At 42.5% G+C, this 26,100-nt stretch overlaps 1 protein-coding gene and 1 pseudogene across 1 annotated transcript in view; one reads left to right on the forward strand and one right to left on the reverse strand.

Annotated features, from left to right (window-relative positions):
* LOC147458467 (lysophospholipid acyltransferase LPEAT1-like) overlaps positions 1-17,567 on the reverse strand; it is a 32,533-nt gene extending 14,966 nt beyond the window's left edge. The window contains exons 1-2 of the mRNA XM_086513095.1: positions 17,311-17,567; positions 16,374-17,154 (exon numbers count right to left, since the gene is read on the reverse strand). Coding sequence (XP_086369221.1) covers positions 16,374-17,018 — 645 coding nt within the window. The 5' untranslated portion in view covers positions 17,019-17,154; positions 17,311-17,567. The remainder of the gene's footprint in view (positions 1-16,373; positions 17,155-17,310) is intronic.
* Positions 1,293-2,503, forward strand: LOC147458468 (uncharacterized; annotated as a pseudogene).
* Positions 17,568-26,100: the final 8,533 nt, after the last annotated feature.

Genomic DNA, 26,100 nt, shown 5'->3' on the forward strand with positions numbered 1-26,100 from the left:
TGTCGGAAATCACTAAAGATATTCCGCTTTTTAGAAAAAACTTCTCCTAACCCATCTTTATTCTTGTGCCTGCGTCTTTACGCACATTCCTTTTTTCAGTTCGGATTTCCTGGGAGACCAATGGAATATTCTCTTTTCAATGCTCCAGTCACCCATCATGTGACACATTAGGAATATCCACTTCCCGGCCTCTCCCACTGAACTAACAGTACAACTCCTTCGCAATCTTAATTCCACCCATAATATGACACATCAGAGTTGTCTGTTCCTGATGGCTTTTATCAATTCCAGTAGATCTACAGTTCCTAACCTTTACAGTTCAAGTGTACATATTCTGATATTCCTAATTTCAATAAATAGAAATTACTTAAAAAATAAGAAAGTAGTCCATTTAGCAACATGCAGTTATATTCGACGACAGATCAGTTGCTCTTGTATGCAATGAGGGCGCTATGGATAGACGGCAGAGGGGGAATGTATATCTCCCATGTTCTTTATGTGCCTTGTCTCGTGTACCACATCTTGTCAGTGCATGAGCTTTGTAGACTTGGCATGGAATGAGGGCGCTATGGATAGACGGCAGAGGGGGAATGTATATCTCCCATGTTCTTTATGTGCCTTGTCTCGTGTACCACATCTTGTCAGTGCATGAGCTTTGTAGACTTGGCATGGTGGTCGTATTTGATGAGCACAGGGTGTGATTCGTGATAAAGCCCCTGACGTGGTAGTCAGAGGGGGTACATATATGTGTGGCTTATACCGGCATGATCATCTTTCTCATATTTAGACTCACACCTAGCAAAGACTACTCTCAGACAGGTTACTTTGGACTAGATGTTACATGGTGTGCTAGACAAGACTGGTTGCATTCGTGGGGAGCAGCATTGTGCTTTAGTTGGTAAAATGCAGATGTCGGAGATAACTGGGTGGATATGGGTTACTATTTGGGATTTAGGCGTGATGGATTTACTACCAAATGTGTGAGCGAGTGTCCACACTCCCATACACTAGTTACAGTTAGACAGTAGAGTTTCTGACGTGCCTTGCCTTGTTGTCTTCTCAAGCCGGGATAGATAAGTTGCTTCTTCAGATGTCACTTAGCAGCTCCACAACTATGTAGTCTAACTAGGAGTTGAGAGGGTGTTAAGAGCTTGTCACCTCTTTGGCTAGTCTTGACGGAGCTGCTAGTGCCCCAATATCTCCCAAGGGCTGATCATAGGGAGATTTTGCCCACCTTGTACTGTTGGCAGTGTCATAGTTTGCCTCTTGGTGGCCCTAGGTCTAGGGTTTTTCCTCATATATCCTGTCCCATTGGTTTCCTCCTACGGCTCCATTTTTATTTTTTCCCAATTTTAGTCCTATTTTCCTAGGTTGTGGGGTCTTCGGATGGTCGGTCAACCTGGTAGATCCCCTATATAAGGAGAGGGGGTGTCCACCCCTTAGTCATCTGTTGTTCATCAATTTAGTGCAGTAGTAGAGTTTGCCAACATTTTGGGTCTCTCTCTCTCTCTCTCTCTCTCTCTCTCTCTCTCTCATCTCCACCAGGACTTGATTAAGATGGACACCACGAGGACTTGGGTAGAGCCTACTCAGGAGTTGGGCACGAAGATGGCTTTTTACAGAGAACATTTTCTCCAACTCACAACAGATGGCTTTGTAGTCAGGCCCAGCTATATGGATACACATTTATCAGATGGGGTGCGGTGTGCTCTTGGGCAGATACACACATCCTCACACCAGCTTGAGATTGAGACTGCCAGATATAGAGGAGTTCCGGCTGAGGCCACGGTATGTCGTGTATGCCATAGGGAGCCAGAGCAAAGCTGCATTACATATGTCATTGCTCTGCATACTATGAGATTTGCGGGCGATTCCATTGCTTATTCAGGGAGGGTCTCGGACCACTTTCTAGAGTTATGGGATACCAGGATTAGAGATGCTTAGGTCTTTTCTTGCTTGAGTTGAGGAGACATAGAGATTGCTTGTTAAAGAGACAGTCTCAACGGCAGGTTACATACTACTTCAGGCCAGTCATTGACACTAGACAGCTAGACAAACAAGTCGTGTAGGAAAGTTTGAATCCCACCTCCACTAGAGGCACACTGATTGACCATGCGATGGACCTATGGAGATCTAAGCATCCACCATTACAGAGGAGGGCATCCCAGCATAGACGGAGATTACAGAGGAGAATTCGGATTATTGTGGTGCGCCATGCACGATATCTAGTCAGACTTTTGACCACGGAGGACATCGAGGAGATCCGACACCGACCGATGTTGGATTTACTCTGAGCTGGAGGATTAACCCTTTCTTTGTAGCTTAAATTTCTTGCATCCCTCATTATTTTGTACCTTTGTATTTGACTAGAGAGTTTCTAGTCTTTCCCGCACTTTCACTTTCACTACAACGTTTTGTTTAGGATGTTGGTCTTTCTTTCAGCACACAGACTTTCTATTCGATTCACCAGTTTGTAACTTGTTGGTCTCATAGGTCATTTTGGCCTTTTGAAGACGCTCTCTCTCTCTCTCTCTTTCTCTCTCTCTCTCTCTCTCCCCCCCCCCCTCCGAGTTTTCTCCCTCTAGCAATGTTTTCTCTCTCGTCGTTTTTCTCCCTCTAGCGTTTTTTCCCCAGATCGTGCTCCCTTTTTTTGGATCCCTTGCGTTATTGCAGATATAAGAGCTCAGGACGACGGGGTTGCTCTCGGAGGTTCCACATTCGAAGGCTGCTACTATCGCATTGGATATGAGGGGTTGTGCACTTGTTGCTGCTGTTTTCAGCCATATCCATGCATCTTCCGGTGCCGGGGACCGCTTGTCACGACGATGGACCACACTCTTGCTACATCACAGTCAGGAACTTAGGTTGTCGACAATGGAGCTACCACTCACATGACTCCCCAACAGTCTTGGTTTAGCTCTCTCGGGGAGACTCTTGGGCAGACCGTCACTATGGGTGACAACCATGAGATTCCAATGGCTGGTACAAGCCAAATTACCCTCTTCCATTCTACCTCAGACCCGAAGTTCAGTTCAGTGAGGGCGCTCAGTGTTTCGAACATGGCCTTCAACCTCCTCTCTGTGTTGAGTTCGGACTCTCAAGGAGCTGACATACACTTTGGGAGAGGCAAGGTGACTATTGCTGATTCTAAGATAGGTACTGTTCTTGCACGCGGTGAGCGCGATGGATCCCCATACCGCCTCACTGCTCTTCTGTCTCGGACCTCGGAGTCTTCTACTGTATGGCAAGCGCGATCTAGACATCTATGCTATCAATAGCTCCAGCAGACTGCTAGGACCTCCCTGGTGGAGGGTTTACCCGTGATATGCTCTTCACCGGGCGTGTGTGAGGCTTGCCAGTTGGGCAAGCAACACAAGGCTGCCTTTCCGAAGCAGGCATCCCAACAGAGCTTCGGCACCACTCAAACTTATTCACACTGATCTATGTGGCCCAATGAGCACTTGTTCATTTTCTAGCTCACAGTATATGCTTATGCTTGTGGATGATTGTAGCAGGTACACTTGGGCTTCGTTCTTAAAGTTCAAGTCGGAAGCTTTTAGTTTCATTCGAAATTGGAAGATGATGGTCGAAAAGGAGGAGGACTTGAGCGTCAAATGTTTTCGCTCCGACAGAGGGGGTGAGTTCACTTCAAAGGACTTTGCATAGTGGTGCAAGCCAAAGGGCATCCAGCGCCAGCTGACTACTCCGTACACTCCTTTCCAGAACAGAGTTGTTGAGCGGAAGAATCGGACTATCATGGAGATGGCTCGAGCGATGCTGCCACTTGCTTCTTTACGCCGGTTTTACTGGGCTGAGGCGTGTAACACGGCGGTTTACATCCAGAACCATTCTCCTACTCATGCTTTGCAGGGCATGCCTCCCTATCAGGCTTACTACGAGCGCAAGCCCTCGGTCTCACACTTTCAAGTATTTGGGTGTCTGCCTTTGTCCATGTGCCAAAGGAGAAGCGACAAAAGTTACACTTCAAGTCGAAGAAGCTCACCTCCTGGGCTATTCACCAGAGTCTAGCCGATACAGGCTTTATGATCCTAACACCAAGACCACCACACTTAGCCATGATGTGACATTCATGGAAACTTTCAGCACACCTGCAAAGGGGGTAGTATCCAAGCCTATACCTTCCCTACCTCCTCCACCTCCCTCACCTCATCGCACCCCTACACTTGTCCCTGTACCCTCTACACAACAACGAGTTACTTCACCCGATCATGCCATGTCGGATTCGGATTCTGATGTGGATGATGGTTCTCTTCCAGTGGAGGCGGTCCCACCTCGCAAGGAGAAGTTAGTACCTGGTTGGCTTTGAGACTCCCCAAAACCTGGACAGCCTCGACGTTCTGCACGCCTCAAGGAGAGGCAGGTTTATGATGGCTCAGAGTTCGTGAACTTTGCGCTCATGTCCCAGATTCAAGCTTCACCAGTGGAGCCTTCCTCAGTGGAGGAAGCACTCCAGCATGATTGTTGGAAGCGTGCCATGGAGACAGAGCTGGACGCTATCGAGCGGAATAAAACCTGGACCTTAGTTCCCAGGCCCAACAAGCGGAAGGTGGTTTCTATGAAATGGGTTTTCAAGATGAAGTACAACACCGATGGTTCCCTCAACAAACACAAGGTGAGACTAGTTGCTCGGGGCTTCACACAGAGACCAAGCATGGACTTTGACGGACCTTTGCTCCCACCACTTGCATGACTACCATACACACATTGTTTGCACTCGCACCCAATTTTGTTTGGCCTATCTTCCAGATGGATGTCAAAATTGCGTTTCTGAACGTAGATCTGGATAGAGAAGTTTATGTGGAGCAACCTCCTAGCTTTCAGATACCCAACAAGGAGGACTGTGTTTATCACTTGTGGAAAGCATTGTATGGACTGAAGCAAGCTGGACAACAATGGTACCTCACACTTGACCAATTTCTAGTGAAGCTGGGGTTACGGCGTACCTCATCAAATTCAAACTGTTATGTTGTCTCTGATGACTCTTTGGTTGCGATAGTGATTGTGTATGTGGATGATCTCATTTTCACAGGCTCATGGATCAGCAAGATCAAGTCAATCATGCAAGCTATAACGACTTTTCGAGATGACTGATCTTGGGCTTCTTCACTATTTTTGTAACACACTTGGACACTCCAAGTCAAGAATCTACCGCGACAGCACCAAATAACCACTTCAAAACAGTTCACAATTCACAATTGATTTACACTGGCCCGGCACAATTCCGTGCCTAGAGATATTGGCCCCAAAGACTGGCACCCCTTTCGGTATTTCTTTTTGTATTAATCTGAGTCAAAGTACAAGAGTGCGGGTAGGCGCCCACACTCAGACTTTGCGTCTAGATGCTTTGAGTTGTGAGAGGCCTGTCACATATTTAAAGTTACAAGGGATGCCAAAAGTAGAGCCCCAAAAGCTGAAAATCAAAAGTCCATAAATAAAGCAAAGGCTCTTTCTCTCTCTTGCTTATAAAATAAAGCAAGTTCCAAAAAACTGTCCAATCAAAAGCTTTTTCTCTCTCATTCTTCTATGCTTTCATAAAATAAAAGCAAAAGCTTCTCTCTCTCATCTCTTACGTGGAGTAAAAGCAAAAGCCAAAATCTGCCCAGCTTTCTGTAAATCACGCTGGTGTCCGTACAGCAGGCCACGTGTCAGCCCATCACGGCAGGAAATCAGGGTTAGGGTTAGGGTTTCGACAGAATTAGGGTTTTTTATTTTAGGGTTAGGGTTTCAAAAGAATTAGGGTTTTGGCCAGCCACGTCATCACTTTGTGACATACCCCCCTCTTGAAAGCATTGTAATCGCCCTCGATTACACCTGCAAAACAGACAGAGGCCATAAACTATCTTAGCAGACACTGACTGTTAGTACCTACGTACTAGGAACACACATCTAGCACATGTACCAATCGACAGTCACATCAAACGACATCACACGACATTCAACATTCATTCGGACCTTAGACCATGATTTATCGGCAATGTAGCTAGCAATCGCATCTAGATCCAGTCGGGACCTCATCGATGCCTGATTGACTAACCCCTATTGCAACCATGTCTATTCGAGATCAATTAGACCAAAATGCTGCAGTCATTTCGTCTATCAGTTCCTGCACTTAAAAACAAGTCAAGAACAAATCAGTTTCATATTCCGAAATTCCATTTCATAAAGTCATACAACAGAATACTGTCAGCTCTCAGTATCCCTAAAGCTCAAAGAGACATCGGTGACTCTAGTATCAAAAATCAAGGTATCTGTTGACAAAGGAGCGGAGTAACTCCCCTCTTGTGTATCCCACTGCACCAGATCTCCGGCTAGCTGAATTCTAGGTTCCATTTGGAGTAGACTATGCTAAACCAAAAGCTTCGAGGTAAAGTTTCACAATTTGAGGAGTATCTGCTAGGTCCTCCTCCCCCATCCACTTCGCATCCAATGCAGGATAGCTCTTGAACTTAACCAAGAACCGCCTTCGGACTTTACCATTATTCTTTGTATCCATATGTGCCAAACTCTGTTCAGGAACAAGGATCCCCTCGTTTTCTTCCACTTCGGGTTGCTCATCAGGCACATCACCCTTAAAAGGTTTCAAGAGACTCACATGGAATGCATTGTGAATCCTCTAAGTATCTGGCAGTTTCAATCGGAAGGAACATCATTTATCTTTTCAGTGATCTGGATAGGTCCATAGTATCGCATACTAAGCTTTGGAAAAAGCCTCTCCTTTTTCTTTTTCTTCTGTAGGCGTGCCTTCTCAAAACGTAAGAGCACCCAATCATCCTCCTTCAATTTCAAGTCACGACGATGGCGATCCGCTGCCTTTTTCTGTCGTTCTTGAGACTTCTGCGAAGTCTCGTGAACCTTGGCAAAAGCCGTATCCAAATCTCGTGTATATTCATCCGCTTCAAAGATTTTATCTTTCGTGCTTAGGAAGGGTGGAACCTTCGCAGCACCTTCAACAATCTCAAATGGCACCTTCCTCGTCGAAGAGTGTATCGTGTTATTGTAGGCAAATTCCACCAGGGGTAAGTACTTTTCCCATTGAGTCTTCTGATCAGAGATATAAGACTTCAATACATCTAGAACCACTGAATTTGCAATCTCAGATTGCCCATCAGTCTGCGGGTGGAACGATGACGAGAACTGCAACCGCGTGCCAATGTTCTCCCAAATTGCCTTCCAAAACAAACTTGTAAATCTGGGGTCTCTGTCGGAGACAATCGTCTCAGGCATGCCATGTAATTTGAAGATCTAGGCCACAAACAGTCTCGCTAAGTGATCCGGCTTGATTGTTTTCTTTACTGGAATGAAATGAGTCTGTTTGCTAAATCTGCCAATAACAGTCCAGATACTATTGTGACCACTTTGTGTTCTTGGGAGATCAAAAATGAAATCCATCGCAATACTTTCCGAGGGGCGGGTGGGTATGGGTAAAGGCTGTAACAATCCCTAAGCCTTATGCCTGTCAAACTTCACCTTCTAGCATACTAAGCAACTGCCCACAAACTCTTCCACATCCTTTTTGAGTCTCAGCCAAAAGAAGTATCTCTCTACCCCCTTCACTGTGGTAGCAATGCCACGATGACCCGTAAAAGGTGGACAGCAGTCATAAACTTTTCCCTCAACGGCTGTGTAATGCACAACATGGTTTTTCTCATCAAGTAGCCTTCCCGAATGGAGTATCCTGCTACTGTCTCCCCATCCCGTATCCATGTGAAAATATCTGCGAAATCTGTATCTGTAGCATACTGATCGACCATATCCTCGAAGCTCCTATGATGTATCGCGGAAATAGCCAGAACCAACGGCTTCCGAGACAAAGCATTTGCCACCACATTCTTCTATCCCTGCACATGGACAATCTGGAGGTGAAACTGTGACAAGATGTTCACCCACCGCATCTGCTTTTCCGAAAGCTTCTTCTGTGACAAGAAGTAGTGCAAACTCTGATGGTCTGTAAAGACAGTAAAATCCGCTCCGAGTAGGTAATGCCGCCACTGAGTAAGAGCATGGATAACCGCCAAAAGCTCTCTCTCATAAATCTGTGTTGTCATCTCCGGCCTAGAGAACAATCGGCTCTCGTAAGCAATGACATGGCCTTCTTGCATCAAGACCGCACCCAGACTACGACCACAAGCATCACAATATACTTCGAATGACTTCTGCAAGTCCGGCAAAGTCAAAACTGGTCCCGTAGTCAATTTCTCTTTCAATGTCTGAAAGGCAGTCACCTCTGTGGATCCCCACGAGAAAGGGACTCCTTTCTGTGTCAAGACATGCACAGGGGAAGCAGCCTCTGCAAACTTTCGTATGAACCGCCTGTAGTACGAACACAGTCCCAAGAAGCTTCTAACTTCATGGACATTCTTCAAATCGGGCCAATCACGGATAGTCTCTATATTGGCCGGGTCCATTTGCACTCTTGCTGCTGAGACAATGTCTCCCAAAAAGTGTATCTCTAGTAGGAAAAATTCACTTTTCTTTGCATTAATCACTAACTTGTGATCTTGTAATGCCTGAAAGACCTGAAGCAGATGATCTCTGTGTTCTGCCTCATTCTTGGAGAAAACAATGATGTCGTCAAAGAAAGTGCCAACAAATAGCCTGTACTCTTGAAAGATCCTGTCCATCATCCGGTTAAATGTCGCAGGAGCATTGGTTAAGCCAAAAGGCATCACCAAAAACTCAAATAACCCAAAAGTAGTCCGAAAGGCTGTCGTCTTGTAGACGTCTCCCGACACGATTCGGATCTGATGATATCCACTCTTCAAGTCAATCCTGCTAGAGCACGAGGATCCCTGTAACCTGTCGAGTATATAATCGATCCTAGGAATCGGAAATCTGTTCTTGATGGTGATTTTGTGGAGAGCTCTATAATCAATGCACATTCTCCAAGATCCGTCTTTCTTCAAAACCAACAACACTGGAGAGCAATACGGTGAAGTACTAGGCTTGACAAGACCCTTTTCCAAGAGGTCTTTCACTTGGTTCATAACCTCTTCATTCTATGCTCGGCTCACACAGTAAGGTGGCCGGTTCGGTGGTGTGCTTCCAGGTATCAGATCAATGGTATGATCTTCGGGACGAGCAGGTGGTAACTCTCCTGGTAGGCCCTCAGAGAAACAATCGGCGTGAGAGTGGAGAAAATCTTGGCGTTCTTTATCAAGTTTAGACATATTTGTCCTATCCTTATCGCTCAATTCTTTCATAAAGATCGAGTAAACAAACAGACTAGATTTCATTAATTTTGAAATGGCCGAAGCCGATACAATAGGGACAGACTCGCCCTTTAGTTTAATATCAAGTACAATTGTTCTGCCCTTTTCTATAGTCAAAGTCGCTTTTCTCGCCCGATAATCGACCACGGCGTTGTTCTTATGGTACCAGGGAATCCTTAAGAGAATATCACAACCCTCCAAAGGCATTATGAAGAAGTCCTCATGCCCCAAATACCCATGACAATGCAACCGAAGTTTGCCAATGACAGGTGTAATGGCTATGTCCCTGTCGGGTGCCGCTAGAGCTGCCTCCGCAAGTGGTCCCATCCGATCGGGAGTGATCTCGAGCCGCGCCGCCAATTCCGGTGAAATGAAGTTGGCCTTGGCTCCTCCATCAAAGAAGATCAGGGCCTCTTGATCTTTCACTTTGCCCCAAGCTCGACAAAGTTCTGTACTCTCGTCCATGCTGTCGGGATTGGTACCCACACAATCTGGAACCAGTCCTGTTTCATCTTGCCTTTTCGTTCACGTTCCTCAATTGCTCTCGAACTCTCACGCCTGTCGTCGTCCTTATCATTCTGTTCTTTCTGTGCCTTTTTAGGGCACTTCGCGGAGATGTGTCCATGTTCCCCGCATCCAAATCACTTTCCTTCCTTGATGAATCGAGCTCGCTCCTAAGGAGTAAGCTTGGGTCGTGCATCCTTTTTCTCTGGGTTGCTCTTTTTCTTTCTACTTTCATTCCCGGAAGTCTGTTTGGCTCGTTGTGTCGCCTCATCTGTGGGGTAGGTCAGACTGCCAGAGTGAATAGCAAAGCCCCGTTTCGCATGACTCATCAACTCCTGAATAGAAGCTGACTTCTGCTCCAAGCAGTGATCTCGGATCTCTGTAGACCCAAGGTAAACCGCTCAATCTGTTCTCTGAACGAGATCTTCTTGAATGAAGAGGAGGGTAGAAAAGAGCTCCACAATCTTTCACAGTAAGCATTGATTGTATCTTTCTTGGTCATCCGAAGATGGTTCCAAGCAGCTCGTATATCTCGTTCATATTCTTGCGTCAACCAAGAAGAAATAAAAAGCTTCTTAAATTTCAGTCATTTAACTGGCGCAGTCTTGTTTAAAAGAAGCGTGGACCACCAAGTACGCGCATTCCCCTTAAAGTAAGAGGCAGCTCTTCGAATCTTGGAGTGCTCTGAATAGCGTCCTCCCGCGAAAGCGATGTCAAACTGTTGTATAAAAGACAAAGCCGTCGAAGCATCTGAGTATCTTGAAAAAGTATCAAACTTGATCGAGTGGCCACCTTCCTTAAACTCTCTGACTTTCTTGCTTTTATCTTCGAGAAAGTCATACTGGTTGGCTTTGTAAAAATTCTTCTTGTTCGCATAAAAGTTTCCGTCATCGGAATCTGAGCTGTCTGTAGACGAGTCCTCAGTAGAACTGTCAGTCTTTGGGCGAGATTTAGCCTTCTTTGCCTTTTTCTTTGCCCTTTCCGAAGCTTTGTTTCTTGCTTCGCTTTTTACCTTTTCTGTCTTCTTCGCTCGAATCTGAAGAGCTAGAAGAACTGTCAGAAGAAGAAGAAGAAGAAGAACTGGGTACTCCTTCAAATCGAACACGCTTCTTCTGTTTCTTTGCCTTGTCAAATGTCGACTGACGACCCAAATCTCCCGAGAAGTCAGTGCCTTTCTTCTGCTTTTTGCCGTGCTTTTTTGCTTTCTTTTGCGCGTCAAAAAGCTGAGCAATCCGTGCATCAACCACCTCTTGTAATTCCTTCTCTGAATACTGTTTGTGATCAGAAGGTTTCTTGAGAGCGGATTTCAGGGGTGGTGTAGTGGTTTTCTGCCACTGCGCATGCACTTCCTGAAAAGAAGTCTCGCTCATATATTTTGCCAATTTCAGATCCTTCGCAAAACTGAGGATCATCTTTGTTGCATCGCCGATCAATTGACGACGCTTCATCTCTCTTTGCTCCGCCTGAGTAGGCCGAGGTGGGCCATACTCTCTGCCGGAATCTTTGTTGTGATCTCTGCCCGCATCTCTAGATGCAGAGGGAGTCGACTGATCCTTGCGTGAAGCCATAGGTGCCGCGGAAAAAAAATTGGGGATCGGATTTCTTGTAGAAGAGAAATCGGCCGTTCTCTAATACCACTGAAACAGACTTAGACACTCCAAGTCAAGAATCAATCGCGACAGCACCAAATAACCACTTCAAAACAATTCACAGATCACAATAGATATGCACTGGCCCGGCGTAGTTCCGTGCCTAGAGATATTGGCCCCAAAGACTGGCGCCCCTTTCGGTATTTCTTTTTGTATTAAAATCAATGTCAGAGTACAAAGAGTGGTTAGGGTTTCACTCTCAGACTCTGCGTCCAGATGCTCTGAGAAGTGAGGCCCTCACCGCGAATATAAAGATTACAAGGGATGCCCAAAAGCAGAGCCCCAAAAGCTTTCAAAATAAAAGCAATGAAAACTCTCTCTCTCTCTCTCTCTCTCTCTCTCTCTCTCTCTCTCTCTCAAGAGTAAAATAAAGCAATTTCTCTCTCTTTCTTGGCCAATCTGCGTCGCCCATGGGGCTGCTTTTCACTTCCGTAAAATCCGGAAATCCGTACACTGCTGCCACGTGGCATTAGCGCCTGCTTTTAGGGTTTCAGCCAGCAGTTAGGGTTAGGGTTTCAGAAATTAGGGTTTGCAAGAATTTTAGGGTTTCTGCTGTCAGTAGCCACGTCATCACTTTGTGACACCACGAATCTAGATTTTGCAAACATCTTTGACTGGGAGATAGTTGCAGGCCATGCTCTCAAGGAAGGTTATTTTATGCGGAAGACTATTGTTGTGTGTTACTCCAGGGTTGGGGAACAAGGTTTTGACGGAGTGCCATTGTCCACCTTTTGCGGGCCATCACAGCATTGACACCATGTTGAAAGGGATAGAGAAGTACTTCTATTGACCGAGGCTCAAAAAGGATGTGGACGAGTTTGTTCACAGTTGTTTAGTATTCCAAAAGGCCAAGTTTGATCGGCATAAGGCACCTGGTCTCCTACAACCCTTACCTACTCCTAGTCGACCTTGGGAGAGTATCAACGGACATCATTTTTTATCTTCCCAAGACTCGGAGTGGGCATGATGGAATTTGGACAGTCATTGACCGATTCAGCAAACAAGTCCACTTTATTCCAGTAAAAGAGACAGTTAAAGCCGACCATTTAGTTGAGTTGTTTGTCTCACAAATTTTCAAATTACATGGTATGCCTGAATCTATAGTTTCAGATAGAGATCCCCCTTTCATGAGCTTGTTTTGGAGAGCAATCTCGGACAATATGGGCACAAGGCTTGAATCCTCGTCCTCATTCACCCATAGACAAATGGGCAGTCAGTAGCCAATTCAATGGTTTTGGACTTGTATCTTTAATCAAAAGACTCAATGGCAGAAATATTTGTCCTTTGTGGAGTTTGCCTACAATAACGCAGTTCACACATCTATTGGGAGGGTGCCATTTGAGATCATCGAGGGTGTCAAGAAATTTCCGCCTATTTTGAGCACCAAAGATAAGATTTTTGAAGCAGATTAGCATACATAGGATCTCGACACAGCTTTTGCCAAGGTATCGGAGGTTGTGAAGTCTCAAGCATGGCATAAGTAGGCAGCAGACAAGCATCGACGTGACTTACACTTGAAGGAAGATGATTGATCATTGGCTACTACTACGGTTTGAGAAGGCACATCTACCAAAACAGAAGGGTAAGGAGAGGCTTTTTCCAAAGCTAAGTATGCAATACTATGGACCTTTCCAGATCCAAAAAAAGATAAATGATGCATTCTTCAGACTCAAGTTACCAGATACTTGGAAGATTCACAATGCATTTCATGCGAGTCTATTGAGACCTTTCAAAAGTAAGTGCCAATGGTCAAGGAGCCAGAGGAGCAGCCCGAAGTGGAAGAGACAAAGGAGATTCTCATTCTAGAACAAGTCTTGGCTCACAAGGAAAGAAAAGTGAAAGGTAAGCTAACACGTCAGAATTTGGTCAAGTTCAGGAACTAAACGGCTTTGGATGGAGGAGGAGGGCTTAGCAGATACTCCTCAAATATTAGAGCTTTACCTTGAAGCTTTTGGTTTAGTACTAACTATTCCAGGAGCTACCAATGAATGAGCAGTCTCTGCTCACTCGTAATTCGCGTGTAGTAGGATTGTAGCACCTGTACCCCTTTTGTTCAAGGGAATATCCCATTCTGCTGTATAAATTTATGTAAAGAGGTACTTTAAAATGGGCATTCCTAAAATGAATCTCTTACATGTGTATATTGTTTTGAGTGCATATTTGAAAGGCGAAATAACAGTTGTTTTAGAACAAAAGCGTATGGTGCAACTTTTCACAAGTTTGTTAGAGCTTGTCACCTCGCTGGCAGTCGTGGCGATCTTGGTATCTTCGAGGGTCTGATCATAGGAGGTGAGGGCTGTTTTGTGGCTATGCTTGGCTTATGTCAGGTAGGGTCAAGATTGAAGCAATAAAGAAGTACTACAAGGAGCGCCTACCTTAGGGCCCAATGGGGAACTCCATTCCACTCCACATATCTCGTCTCTAGTGATCAATTCTCTTTCAAGTTCAAGTTTTTTGTCATTTCAATTCGCTTCCCGCTATTGTTGTTTTGTTTCACAACCTTGTCAGTGACTTGCCGACTATCCAAGCAATGCGGATGATTGTTTTGTTTTGCTTCTAACCTAACTCTACAAGTTTTCCAAGGACCTCTTTTATAGGCCCTAGCTCTTCCAAAAAAGTAGAAAGCAACGACTATTGTAGTCTGTGAGAGGTTAAGCCTACTCTAAGAAAAGAAAAGCTAGGTATCCCATGAGAAAGAAAGAAAGAAAGTCATATTAACGTCCCATAGAGGCTGAACTTGACCTATAGGACCAATCAGATACATCCAGATTTATAATCCACTTCAGGTATCATCTAAATTTTTTCTTTTTTTAAGGCTAGCTTCAATGGCTTTTATAACTTATAAAAGCTCATTTTAAAATAGAAATGAAATGAAATGTTATATTAACGTCTTCAAAAGGCCAAAATGACCTATGAGACCAATCAGTTACAAAATAGTGAATCTAATACCATGTCTGGGTACAAAAGAACTAGGAAAGAACTAGAAGTGGAACAAAATACTACTACTACTACTACAATCTAAAACTAGAGAGAATCATCAATACGTTTTTACATGAAATAAAAAAAGAGATGGTTCAGATGTCAAAGAGAGAGAGAGAGTAAGAGAGAGAGAGAGAAAGAAGAAGAGAATTTTAACGTCGTAGGAAACTATCCCAAAAGACCTTAAATATCTATCCGACAAGGAGAGTTGAACTCAAGACTTCTTATTCAAGAGGGAAATGGCATAACCAATCTGCCACACTTGGGAGGGAGGTAGACGAACTCAGCAAACTTGCACAAAAGCAACCATCTGCACAATCTCACAATTAGGTACTTAAGAGAAGAACCCTAGCTTTTCAGGGAGAGAAACGACTCTATAGCGTAAAAATCACTACCAAAATTTCTCAAATTTTGTGCTAAGCTTTGTAAAGTCCAGATAGCGAGGGAGAGATCCTAGAAATGCATTGAAAGAGTCTAGGAAAACAATCTGTATTTCCTAAAGTGACCCCTAACCATAAATTTTCATACTCTACCAACCACGCAAATGTTGCACTATGCTCAATATATCTATTCAATATACAAAACACTTTCATGCTATGTTCTGTGATTGGCTGATTTGCAGTAAACAGAGAAGAACAAGAGCACCAGCGTGCAAATCAAAAGGAGAACCTTTGGGGAAGCATCTGATAGCTAATTTACACTCTTTTAAAGCCAAAACCAGACTCTTAGATCTGATGTTCCGCTTGGCACATTTGACTAATAAAGGAGTGATAAAAGTGGTACATGTTTCAACAATGGTTTGAACTTAGGCAATGATGGATGAGCCTTCCCACCCAGTAAGACCAGGTTAACATGTTATGAAGATAGGGCTTGATACTTTGTTCTTAAAATTCATTATAGTCTAGCACTCTCTATGACCCTTCCCTACATCGATTGTAGCAATGGCTTATTCTAATTTAAGAAAATGTCCATAAAACACGCACGTACTGTGTGCATGTGTCCATGATAGCAGAGTTGGGTATTAGTAAGACTGAAAATACAAACACATCAGCCTTCCTTAACTAACAATCTGTAACAAGTCAGTGATGTGGCACCACTAAGATCCGACCAATGGAATAGATACCAGCCGACAGTCTAAGAAGAAGAAGAATTAGAAGAAATCCCAACCTATGAAATCTTGCCGAGTGGCCCACTAGGTTAGGATTAATGATCCTAACCCCCGGGCCCCAACCAACTTACAAAACCTTGGGGGAGGAGCCTAAACCATAAATAAAGCAGATGCTTTTAGACTTCAGTGCTTTTCATGTACAGATTTTGATCTCGGCCAAGGGCCTTTAGATATGTAAGTAGGGGTCTCTCTCTGGCATTCTATTCTACCGCGTGGAGAAGCAGTGTAGAGCCCCAGAGCATTGTACCTTTGCGAATTAATAATAAAGAAATACCAAAAGGGACGCCAATCTCTGGGTCCATTGCACTCTGCCACTCTGTGTCTCACGTGAATTCTCCTTCTCTTACTCGTTGAGAGTTGTTTGAAATACTAAAAGTGTTGCCAAGTGTGTAGATTGCAATTATCTCTGTGTTTCCATCCGATTCCTCGATGAAAGAGATTACGCAATCTCTTTTAAGCTAATCTCCAATGAATTCTCCAAGAGAAACACTAAGTCGCCAATGCTGAAGGTTTCCCACTACTTCTACCACTCCCTTGGCAAACAACTACGGTATACAAGCCCAAGCACCACATACAAACAATTGCTTATATGCGACCGTTTATCTCCAAAAATTGGGGGGAGAGAGAGAGAGAGAGAGAGAGAGAGAGAGAGAGAGAGAGAGAGAGAGAGAGAGGTGGTGGTAATGTCGCGCACAAGTGTATGCGTGTTGGGGGGGGGGGGGGGGGGGGGGGGGGGGGGGGGGGGGGGGGGGGGGGGGGGGGGGGGGGGGGGGGCGCTTTCAAGGATTTTATAAATTATTGCCTCAATTTACATTAGTTTGCAGATTAAGAACTGATGCTCACCTTTCCCACGCGAACTTTGTCCCTTCGTGTCACCGTGATCCAAAAGAAACCAAGTACAAAAAGAATAGCCCTGGAAAGGAACCGCCCTGAATTAACGATTATCACCCTGCGCATCCCACTTATATGCGCAAAAGTCTCCTCATGCTTGGGTGAAGAAGTTGCTATGTTGGAAGCAGCTTGAGCATCACTTTTGGCAGAACCATTGTTAAGAGGAGTGACGCTGGAATCACCATTGCTTTCTTGAAAGCCATTGTGGATAGGCAACCGGCCCATAGTACAAAGCTTGCAGATAAGGTAGTACGTGAAAACAATCAAGAAGAGCAAAACCACCTTAATTGGCACGAACACCAGCAAAGCCAACACTAGAACTGCTTTCTCCCATATGCAAATATCTCCAGTGCCCATGATCCCATAAGTATCGCGGCGTACGTATGCGGCATACTTTGTCTCCATTTCCCTCAAAACCTTTTCCATCTCTTCTGCAGATCTCGTTGTGGCTTCACCTTCCTGCAAGGTATGATCCTTCTCCTCTTTTGCGAGCAGAGGGAACTCATCCACAGGCACTCTAGAATGAGTTTCACCAGTGTTGGGGTTATCTGATGTAGATGATGCCATTTCTGTCACGTCTGAAATTGAAGCAGCCATGTATTTACTGAGATGAACTATCTTGATTCCTGCCTGGAAAATTGGCTTGTTTCAGGTGGCAAATTGGTGCAAAACTGCGTTGGTCTGCAGCAGCCATGCCTTTGCAACCTCATCTGAAATTCCAAACCCGCCCAGACTGAAGATACACAAAAAAAGGGGTCAAAGGATGGCAGCTTCAAAGAGTTCTTCACACTTCATCTGCATATTTGGCAAGGGCTTTCTCGTGCACCGCAAATCCCAAGCAAGACCGCAAGAATACGTTAGCACAGGAAGACAATAGCGCAAGAAGTACCTGTGAAGGCAAGGACGCATGCGCTACAGACGACGATTTTACTGTCGAATTGGCGATGTCGGTGGCAATGGTCGTCCCGACAAGGTGAGAAAATTTTGCTACAACTTAAGATTAGTGCTGGTGTGGGCCCAAGCGATGGTTTTCTCAAACGAGACGAGTGGATTATGCTTTACACAACGGCTTGGCTGTCGATTCCATGAAAAGCAAGCAGCCTACGCTTTACATTAATTTAAAATGTTAGCTTTCGACTACATGGAAAGCAGTTAGCAAGCACACACAGCGTAGAAGCAGTAACGCGACAGTCCATACTGACAGAAGTAGCAAAAGAGAATGGAGATCCTAGGAGACATGATTGACACGATAATGGAGATCGCAGTAGACATGTTTGAGGTATGAAAGAAGAAGAGACTATGACAGAGAGGATGAATGTAGAAGGGTTTGTAGCCATAGGATGGTGATTGAAGCACTCAATGAGAGCATGATGATCGCAGGGATAAATACATTACATATGTTGGCAGTGACGACAATGATGAAAACAAAGACCAGCGCAAGAAGGATCGAGATGATAGAAGCCCTAGCTCTTCAAAAGGGCATCGACCATATGAACTTGAGATGTTCAATGTTTACCAAGGTAAGATTCCATGGATCATGGATCATGGCTATTTTGTACAGCTTGTGGGGTCTCGTGATCAAAAGGAAAGGATTATGCATGTGTTGCAAATTGCCGCCCATATGATTGATAATGCAAAAGATGTTGTGAAGAGAGACCAAGAGGTATAGGTTAAGGTTCTTTCCATGTGTGGGAATAAAATTAGCCTTTCACGAAGGAGGCAGACCAAAAGACAGGGTAAGAGCTTACTGATGAAACAAATCTCTTAGGATTTGATCCCTCTTGTTATGAATCAGCCTTCAATAGATCCCAAAGGGATTTCTAGGATTATCATCACAGTGTAGGATGAAAATGACTATTCTAGGTGAATAATACAGAGAATGAGTTCACTTGAGATATATATATATATATATATATAGAGAGAGAGAGAGAGAGAGAGAGAGAGAGAGAGAGAGAGAGCGAGGAAGCTCCAAGTTATGCATAAGCCTATCATAGCTAAAAGAGAGAGACAAAGACCACATGGTTGTATTGGTTGTATCCAATATAAGCAATGTAGGAGTTGTAGGAGGTCGTGCATCAAATTATTCTCACTGGTAGTTTTACCACTCTCATCCACCTTACAAATACCAAATGGGTTTTTCAATAAGAGCTTTCGGTTGGTTTGGTAGCTCTTGCCATGTAGTGCAAACCTATTGGTGGAGCGGGTGCAATGCCAGCCCCTCAACTTGATGATCGAGAGCCAAGGATGACTTTATTGAGTTGGCCATGCTACTAGGGTCACAACGGTCAAGCCCTCCACTCAAGAGTCAAGGGTGGTGACACCACAAGCCGCCTCCAAGACTTGCAACCAATATCAAGGTGTGGAACGGTGTGCTCTCAGTCAACTTGCCCCTACCTTGATCAGTTCCCACTCTAATCTCATTGCAGAATTAGCGAGAACCTCCCATTAATATCAATCCAAGGCGCATAATAGACATGGGTAGAGCATGGAGGCAACAAAGATGTTTCAAGTCATTGGAAAACAATATATATGCAAGCTACAGCAGGCTACTCTCACTCAAAATCATTAAAGGGTAGTCTAGAACCGTGAGTCAATCTCTACTATTTCATTGACTAACTGAAATCCAAATGTGACCAAACTTGTAGGGACCATCAAGAAGACTAGGATGGCCAATCCTATGGACCCAAAACCTTCGAACAACATGCGGATACAAAAACATTATTGGACTATAGCACTAATTTCAACAAGTTAGAATCAACATTTAAGATACCCTACAACTTAGGAATGATGAGAGCTATCCTACACAACTAACAGTTCGTCAATCGGATTCATAAATCTTGCGATACAACGCAAAATAGCTCATAAGCACTCATCAACAAACTTAAGAAACAAGGCGAGAGACTTACATCCACTTGAAGAACCTTCACCTAGCAATGTATTAAAGCAATCAAAATCAAAATGTGATGAACCTTACAAATACACAAACTGAGTGTCCTACGCTCAACAGAGTTCTTCTCATTCATTTACTTATCAAAATAGGTCACAATTTTCACCTTTAAACTTTGGTCAAAGTTTAAAATTTGGTCCTTGGCCAAAAATGACCCAAGACTTAGAAAAATAATTAAAATCAAAGGTGATAGATGCAATTTAGAAGCTTCTAGCTCAAACATGATAACAATAACTCATAATTATAGACATACGAATCAAAATTTACAAGTCAAGTTGACAAACTTAAACTAGTCAATATCATAAATCATTGGAAGAATTATGAAAGGCACAAAAGGTTTGTCAAAGCATCTAAATTTCTCATGCAACCATAGCAGAATTACTTAGTGAAAAGAGAGTTTTCCATTGAGAGGATTCTTAAGAGGAGAACCGAACATACAATGCATTGGGCAACGTAGTCTTGTATTTTTGCCTTCACAATTGGCCAATAAAAATACATTTCTACTCCCTTGAGAGTAGCTTGAATCCCTCTATGTCTCGCATAAGGGGGAGCATGAGATTCATACATAACTTTTTCACTCAAACTATGTGTAATGCATAACCTATCGAGAAGATAACCATCTTGCACATTGTATGAATCCTCCTTATTCCCTAGAGCAATTGTTGACATTACATCTTCGAAGTTTGGATCCGTAACATACACATCTATTATTGAGGATAGATCATTGTGAGTAGCTATTGATACAACATTCACCTTTGGTCTACGTGAAAGAGCATCGGCTAGTTGCTTGTGCTTACCAGCTATGTGAGCAATATGAAAATTAAACAGTGAAAGAAATTTTCCCACCTCATTTTCTTGTCACTAAATTTAGTTTTCATCATAAAGTACTCAAGACGTTGGTGACATGTGCACAAAATGAATGGAGTGCCTAAGAGATAATGTCTCCAAGCATCCAAGGCATGTAAGATAGATAGTAGCTCTTTTTTTTATATTCCTAGATTCTTTTCTTGATTCAATCTCCTACTTTCATATGCTATGGCCTACCCTTCTTGAAGTAGCACAACCTCAAGCCATTGTCCACCACAGACATCACATTGGACTTCAGAAGGCATTGAGAGGTCCGGTAATATTGTTGAGAGATAAGCCTTGCTTTAAGGTTTTCAAAAGATTCATTCTCTTTCGCAGCCCATAGAAATTTAACGTTCTTTTTAGTTAAATCATACCATGGTCCTGCTATGAGTAAGATTTTTTATATAAAGCATTTATAGTATGCATACATTCCTATAAATCTTCTTAACTCATGTAGATTTGTTGATATAGGACATCTTTTTACTACATCCAATTTTTTAGGGTCCATTCAAATCTCTTCTTGGGAAATAATATGGCCTAGATATTGAATCTCTTTTAAGATTTTTTGGTATAGGCCATCCTTTCACTGCCTCCATTTTTTCAAGGTCCATTCGGATCTCTTCTTGGGAAATAATATGGCCTAGATATTGAATCTCTATTAAGAAAAAATAAGTTTTGTTTTAATTAATACTAAGCTTATTATCTCTCAAAAGTTGAAATATTACATGAAGATGTTGCTTATGTTTGTCAATCAACTGGGAGTAGATGATAATTCCATCAAAGAACATTCATGTGAAGCTTCAATGAGGTCTAAAGAGTCTCTCCATCATTTTATTAAAGGTGACTGGTGCATTAGTAAGCTAAAAGGGAGTACTAAATATTCATATAAGCCAAATGTTGTACGAAAGGTTGTCTTATAAATATATTCAAGCACAATCTTTATATGATGATAACCACTTTTGAGATCTATTGTACTAAAGTAGGTAGACTCTTGTAGTCTATTAATTAGATCCTTCATGTCTATTATTTATGGTTATCCTATTAAGTGCATGATACTCCAGGCACATTCCATAAGTACCATCTTAATTTTTTACCAATATAATTGGTGAGCAAAATGGAGATGAGTTAGGTCATAAGGAAGCTTATTAAGACGTAAACTACTAAGTAGAAGTTATATGGTATGATCATCTTGTCCTCTTTTGGGAGGTAGCTCCTTTGGAATGTCATCCACAAACACATCTTGAAACTTGTTATGAAGGAGTGCATCCTCTTTAGAGTCTATGACTAAAACCATATAGCAAGAAAGAGAACTTTTCATTACTTTGTCAAAAGCTTGAGTCTGTACAAGTGATATAGTGCTACCCATGCTATGTACATTGAGTGTAACATCATTGCCCCTATAGTAAAAGAAGACTTTTGTTTTAGAAAACTTCTTACTGAAAGCGACGCGATCAAACCATGGTGCCCCAAGGATAACATCTTCATGATTGAAAGGGGAGATAAAGAAATCTTCTTTAGCTACGTAGATTTGCACATGGAGCCTTAGCTTCCCAATCAATGGAGTGACTATGACCTCTTGCCCCTTAAAAGCTCCATCTCTTGTCACAACATCCCCCATATCAAAGTCATGGATTCCAAACTAAGTAGCTAGCTTGATAGTATAAAATTGTGGGTGGAGCTAGGATCAAAACGTATGAAAGTGTCATGCTCTCTTACTTTTTACCAACCATAATAAAGTGGCGAACCTCTGCACAATGACCTCCCTCTTGTAAATCTTCCACCATGGTGTCTCTAGGAGGGTCATTACATTCATTTCTCTTAGGACATACGCGTGAAACATGAACTTGCTCCTTGCACTTGAATCACTTGTTATCCTTACAATAATGCTCTACCTCTTCAGGTGAAAGTTTTTTTTTTAACCTTTGTAACTTTTGTCCTTTACCTTTGCTTATTGTTGTTGTTATTATTAACCTTGGAATAATTTTGCATCACCTTGTTCTTCTCCTTTTTCTCAATTTGTTCCTTAGCTTCTATAGTCTTGGGGCCCTTCTTACTCTCTTGTTGGAAGTGAATCCTCGAGGCAACCATCGTGTGATGTATGATTGTTGAGATAGTTTTGGGCTTGTGTGATATGACTTACTCACTCATCTCCTTTGAAAGACCAACACAAAATTGTTCATCTGTTCTGCAAAGTCTATTTTCTTGTAGACAACGGCTTTAACATGTAACTCTCAAAAACTTATCCACATACTTTTGAATAGACTCATAGTGTGTCATCTTCAAACTTTGCCATTCTATAAGGACTTTGTCTTTGGTATTGGTTGAGAGAACTGCTTCATGATAGCAATCATCAAGGCCTTCCATGTCTTTGGAGCTTCACCTTGGGCACAAAGGCTTATTCACCATTGACGTGCTGATTTTTGGAATGCATGGAGACATTATGTAGCATTGAAGATTTTGAGAAATAATCTCCAAATGCCATATCAGATTGTTGCATAAAAGCCATCACTTCATCTGTTGCACCAAAGGTTCCATTATTATATGTAAGGAAAGTGATGTTCTTTCTTCCCTCTTTAAACCTTTTAAGCTTGTGTGACTTATTCCATGCTGCATAGCTTCTTTGTTTACCTCTTCTCTTTGATTTCTTGGGTGATGAGTCACTACTCTCTCCATAGGACGGATGAAGATGAAGAAGAAGAAGAAGAAGGGGAGGATAGTGACCGCTTTCTTCTCTTTATCCTTCTTGGGTTGTTTGGTCCCTTCTTAGGATGAGCATGGGATGGAATTTCTGATGACTTCCTCTTCTTGGGAGGACTTGGTGACCGCTTTGCCAGCCGCCTTCTTGGGGCCACATCACTTTCAGAGGTAATGGGAGTATCACTTCCATACCTCTTTCTTGAAGGTCCTTGATGTGTAGCATCTTCTTGGACAAATTGCCATGAAGGCCCTTCTTGCATTTCCTCTTCATTACCCAAAGAGGTTCCTCTTTTGGAGGTCTCACTAGGAGGCACTCAAGTATCCACACACTTTGTTTATTGTTAATTGCAAAGAGAAGTGGAGTGGGTTTAATAGTGCTAAGCTGACACCAATTCCTTTTGAGCTTGCCAATAGCTCAATGATGGTTAAACTATACACGTCTAAAAAGACTCCACTATTAAGACCACAGTTCTCAATGGTGTACCCCAAACCCTACAAAGTAGGCATGCCAACCGAGATAATAAAGCCCAATCCCACTTACCCTGTTGTAATGAACAACTGCAACCTTCCATAGATTACTCAAGGACCTCTCTTCTTAGGCAAGAAAAGGAAAACCTAGGCTATGATACCAATGTCAAAGTATCTAAATTTCTCATGCAATCACAACAAAATTACTTATTGAAAAGAAAGTTTTCCATTAAGAGCATTCTTAAGAGGAGAATCAAAGGAAATGCAGAGCGCTAATTTCATTGCATCTTTTACACAATAAAACATCAAATCATGAAACATAACTTGAAAAGAAAAACACATTAAGATTGACAACTTGTTGTGGAGTGGATTTTCTTAGAATTGGTCCCTCGTCCAAAAGGACTTATGTACTATGTTTCTCTCAATGATAGATTTGACTACAATACAAGCTTGTGCTCTTGTGTATCTTCCTTGAACCAATGAATATGGTAAGTTTCACGGTTTGATTAACTACACATTGTGTAACCTTCCTTCCCAACACATGCCCTAAACACCCCAGAGGGGATAAAGAACTACGGGGAGGGAGGTAGATGAAGGTGGAGAAAAAAATTCTTTGAATAAGGAGATCTTTTTTTTATATGCTTACGTTATGAGCAAGCTCTTAGCATAGATAGAGTAGTAGAGAAAAAGAAGAAGAGCTTTCATGTATATACTTGCTTGGATTTGCATCCATAGCCAAGTGCTTGAGAAAGGAGGTTAACTCTTGAGCTCCCATGTGAGAGGGAGAGAGAAAGTACTTGCTTGGCCACCTTGGGCACTTGAGAATGAGAAAGCATGAGAGAGAGAATGCCCAAAAAACCCCACGAGTCCCCTCTTTTCCTCTTTCCTCCACTTGCCAAAATTCCCAAAGTGGAATACTAGCTACATGGACTAAGCATAAGCGAAAACTTAAAGAGAAACCACATGCATGAGCTAACACCATATCCCCCCCTTGCTATCTTGAGAAAAACTTACCCCCTTCCCCTTGAATTATCTTTGAATAAGGAACACATGCACATACTTTCTCTCTTCCCGTTAAGCATTTGTGAGCTACTTGGGACATATGACCTACCCAAACTTGAAAGAGAAGATCTAGAGTCAACTTTATAAAATGGGAAGGGTTGATCTGGCCTTAGCCTTTTTCTTTCCCCTTTTATTAATTTAAAACCATAGTCTTACCTTCAATTTAACAACCCCATGAGCAAGAACTTTGCACTATCCTTTGAAAGCTTTATGAAGTTGACTCGGCCTAGAGTCTACCTGCTAATTTAGAACCTGCAAAATTAGAACTGACTCTAGTAAAAATTAAACTTAGCCCTGGGCTTTGGATCTTCTCCTACCATGAAAAAATTTGGCACAATCCTTGGAGGAGACTTCGAAGCTAGTTATGAAACTTGCTAAATTTAGACTAACTTTGGTAAGTTTTAATTTTTACTCTAAGACTTCTCAGACTTCATGCCTAGAATCTAATGAGTAAATATGATTGATTTACACAGTCAGTTTTTTATTTTTAGATTCTTATAATTGCTTTAATTAACCCCTTTGTCTTGTACCTTTGATCAAGGTTGCTCGGGATAGATTTATCCTTCCTTGACCTATACCTTTGACCAAGATAATTGAATAGTAATTATCCTTGCTCTTTTATAGACTTCTTTCCTTTGGTCCCAAGCCTTTGACCGAACTAAGTCTATAAGCACTTTAATCAATTTCACTTGTTCTCTTTTATTTTCCCTAGAATTAAGTGGCCAATCTAAGATGGAAAATAAATTAAGAAGGTTAGAAATAAATTATCATGACATTACCTCTCCCCTGAAATCATAGTCATCCTTGACTATGCTATGGAGCAAGGAAAATAAAGTCATAGCTAGTCCTTTTACTTTGGGTAGAGGATCCCTTTTTACCCATCAACATCCTTCCACAATGGTGATTAATTCCACTTGGTGCTTGGAAGACACAGCTATTGCAATCGTGTCTTTATTTAGCCCTTAGATCTTTCAGAGTAGATTGGCAAAGTCTACTTGGCACTTGAGAGAGTAAGCTGACACAAGCATGATTTATTATATGCATACACTTTAAAAACACTTATGAACATTAAACAACTCATGGCACTCATTGACAAACTTATGTCTCAAGAAATAACACAAAACAACTCATGGCACTCATCAACAACCTTTAAAAACAGCATGAGAGACTTACATCCACTTGAGGAGCCTTCACCTGGCAACACATGGAAGCAACCAAAATCAAAACGTGGCAACAAATGTGAGAGAAGGAAGTAGATAAAGCCTACAGATACACAAACTTAGTGTTGCAAGCTAAATGGATTTCTTCTCATTAATCAATTCATTAATTTAGGTTACAAAATTGGCCTTTATACTTTCATCAAAGTTTAGGATTTGAGCCTTGGTCACAAGTGACTCAAGACTTGGCAAAATAACTAACATCAAAGTCGATAGATACAATGTGGAATCTTGTAGCCCTAATTTAGTGCCCATGGCTCATAATTCCATCCATGATAATTAATATTTAATGATAAACTAAAAGTTATCAACATCATAAATTGATGCAAATATTACAAATGGTACAAAATGTGCCACATAGTCGTCTATTTGGCAGCATTTGTTATCTTTGCTAGTAGCCTTCCCCCCTCCTGAACCGTGTAATCCCATGACACGATGG

This window comes from Adiantum capillus-veneris, chromosome 5, assembly GCF_014529385.1.
Source record: "Adiantum capillus-veneris isolate H3 chromosome 5, ASM1452938v2, whole genome shotgun sequence".
Lineage (NCBI taxonomy): Eukaryota > Viridiplantae > Streptophyta > Polypodiopsida > Polypodiales > Pteridaceae > Adiantum > Adiantum capillus-veneris.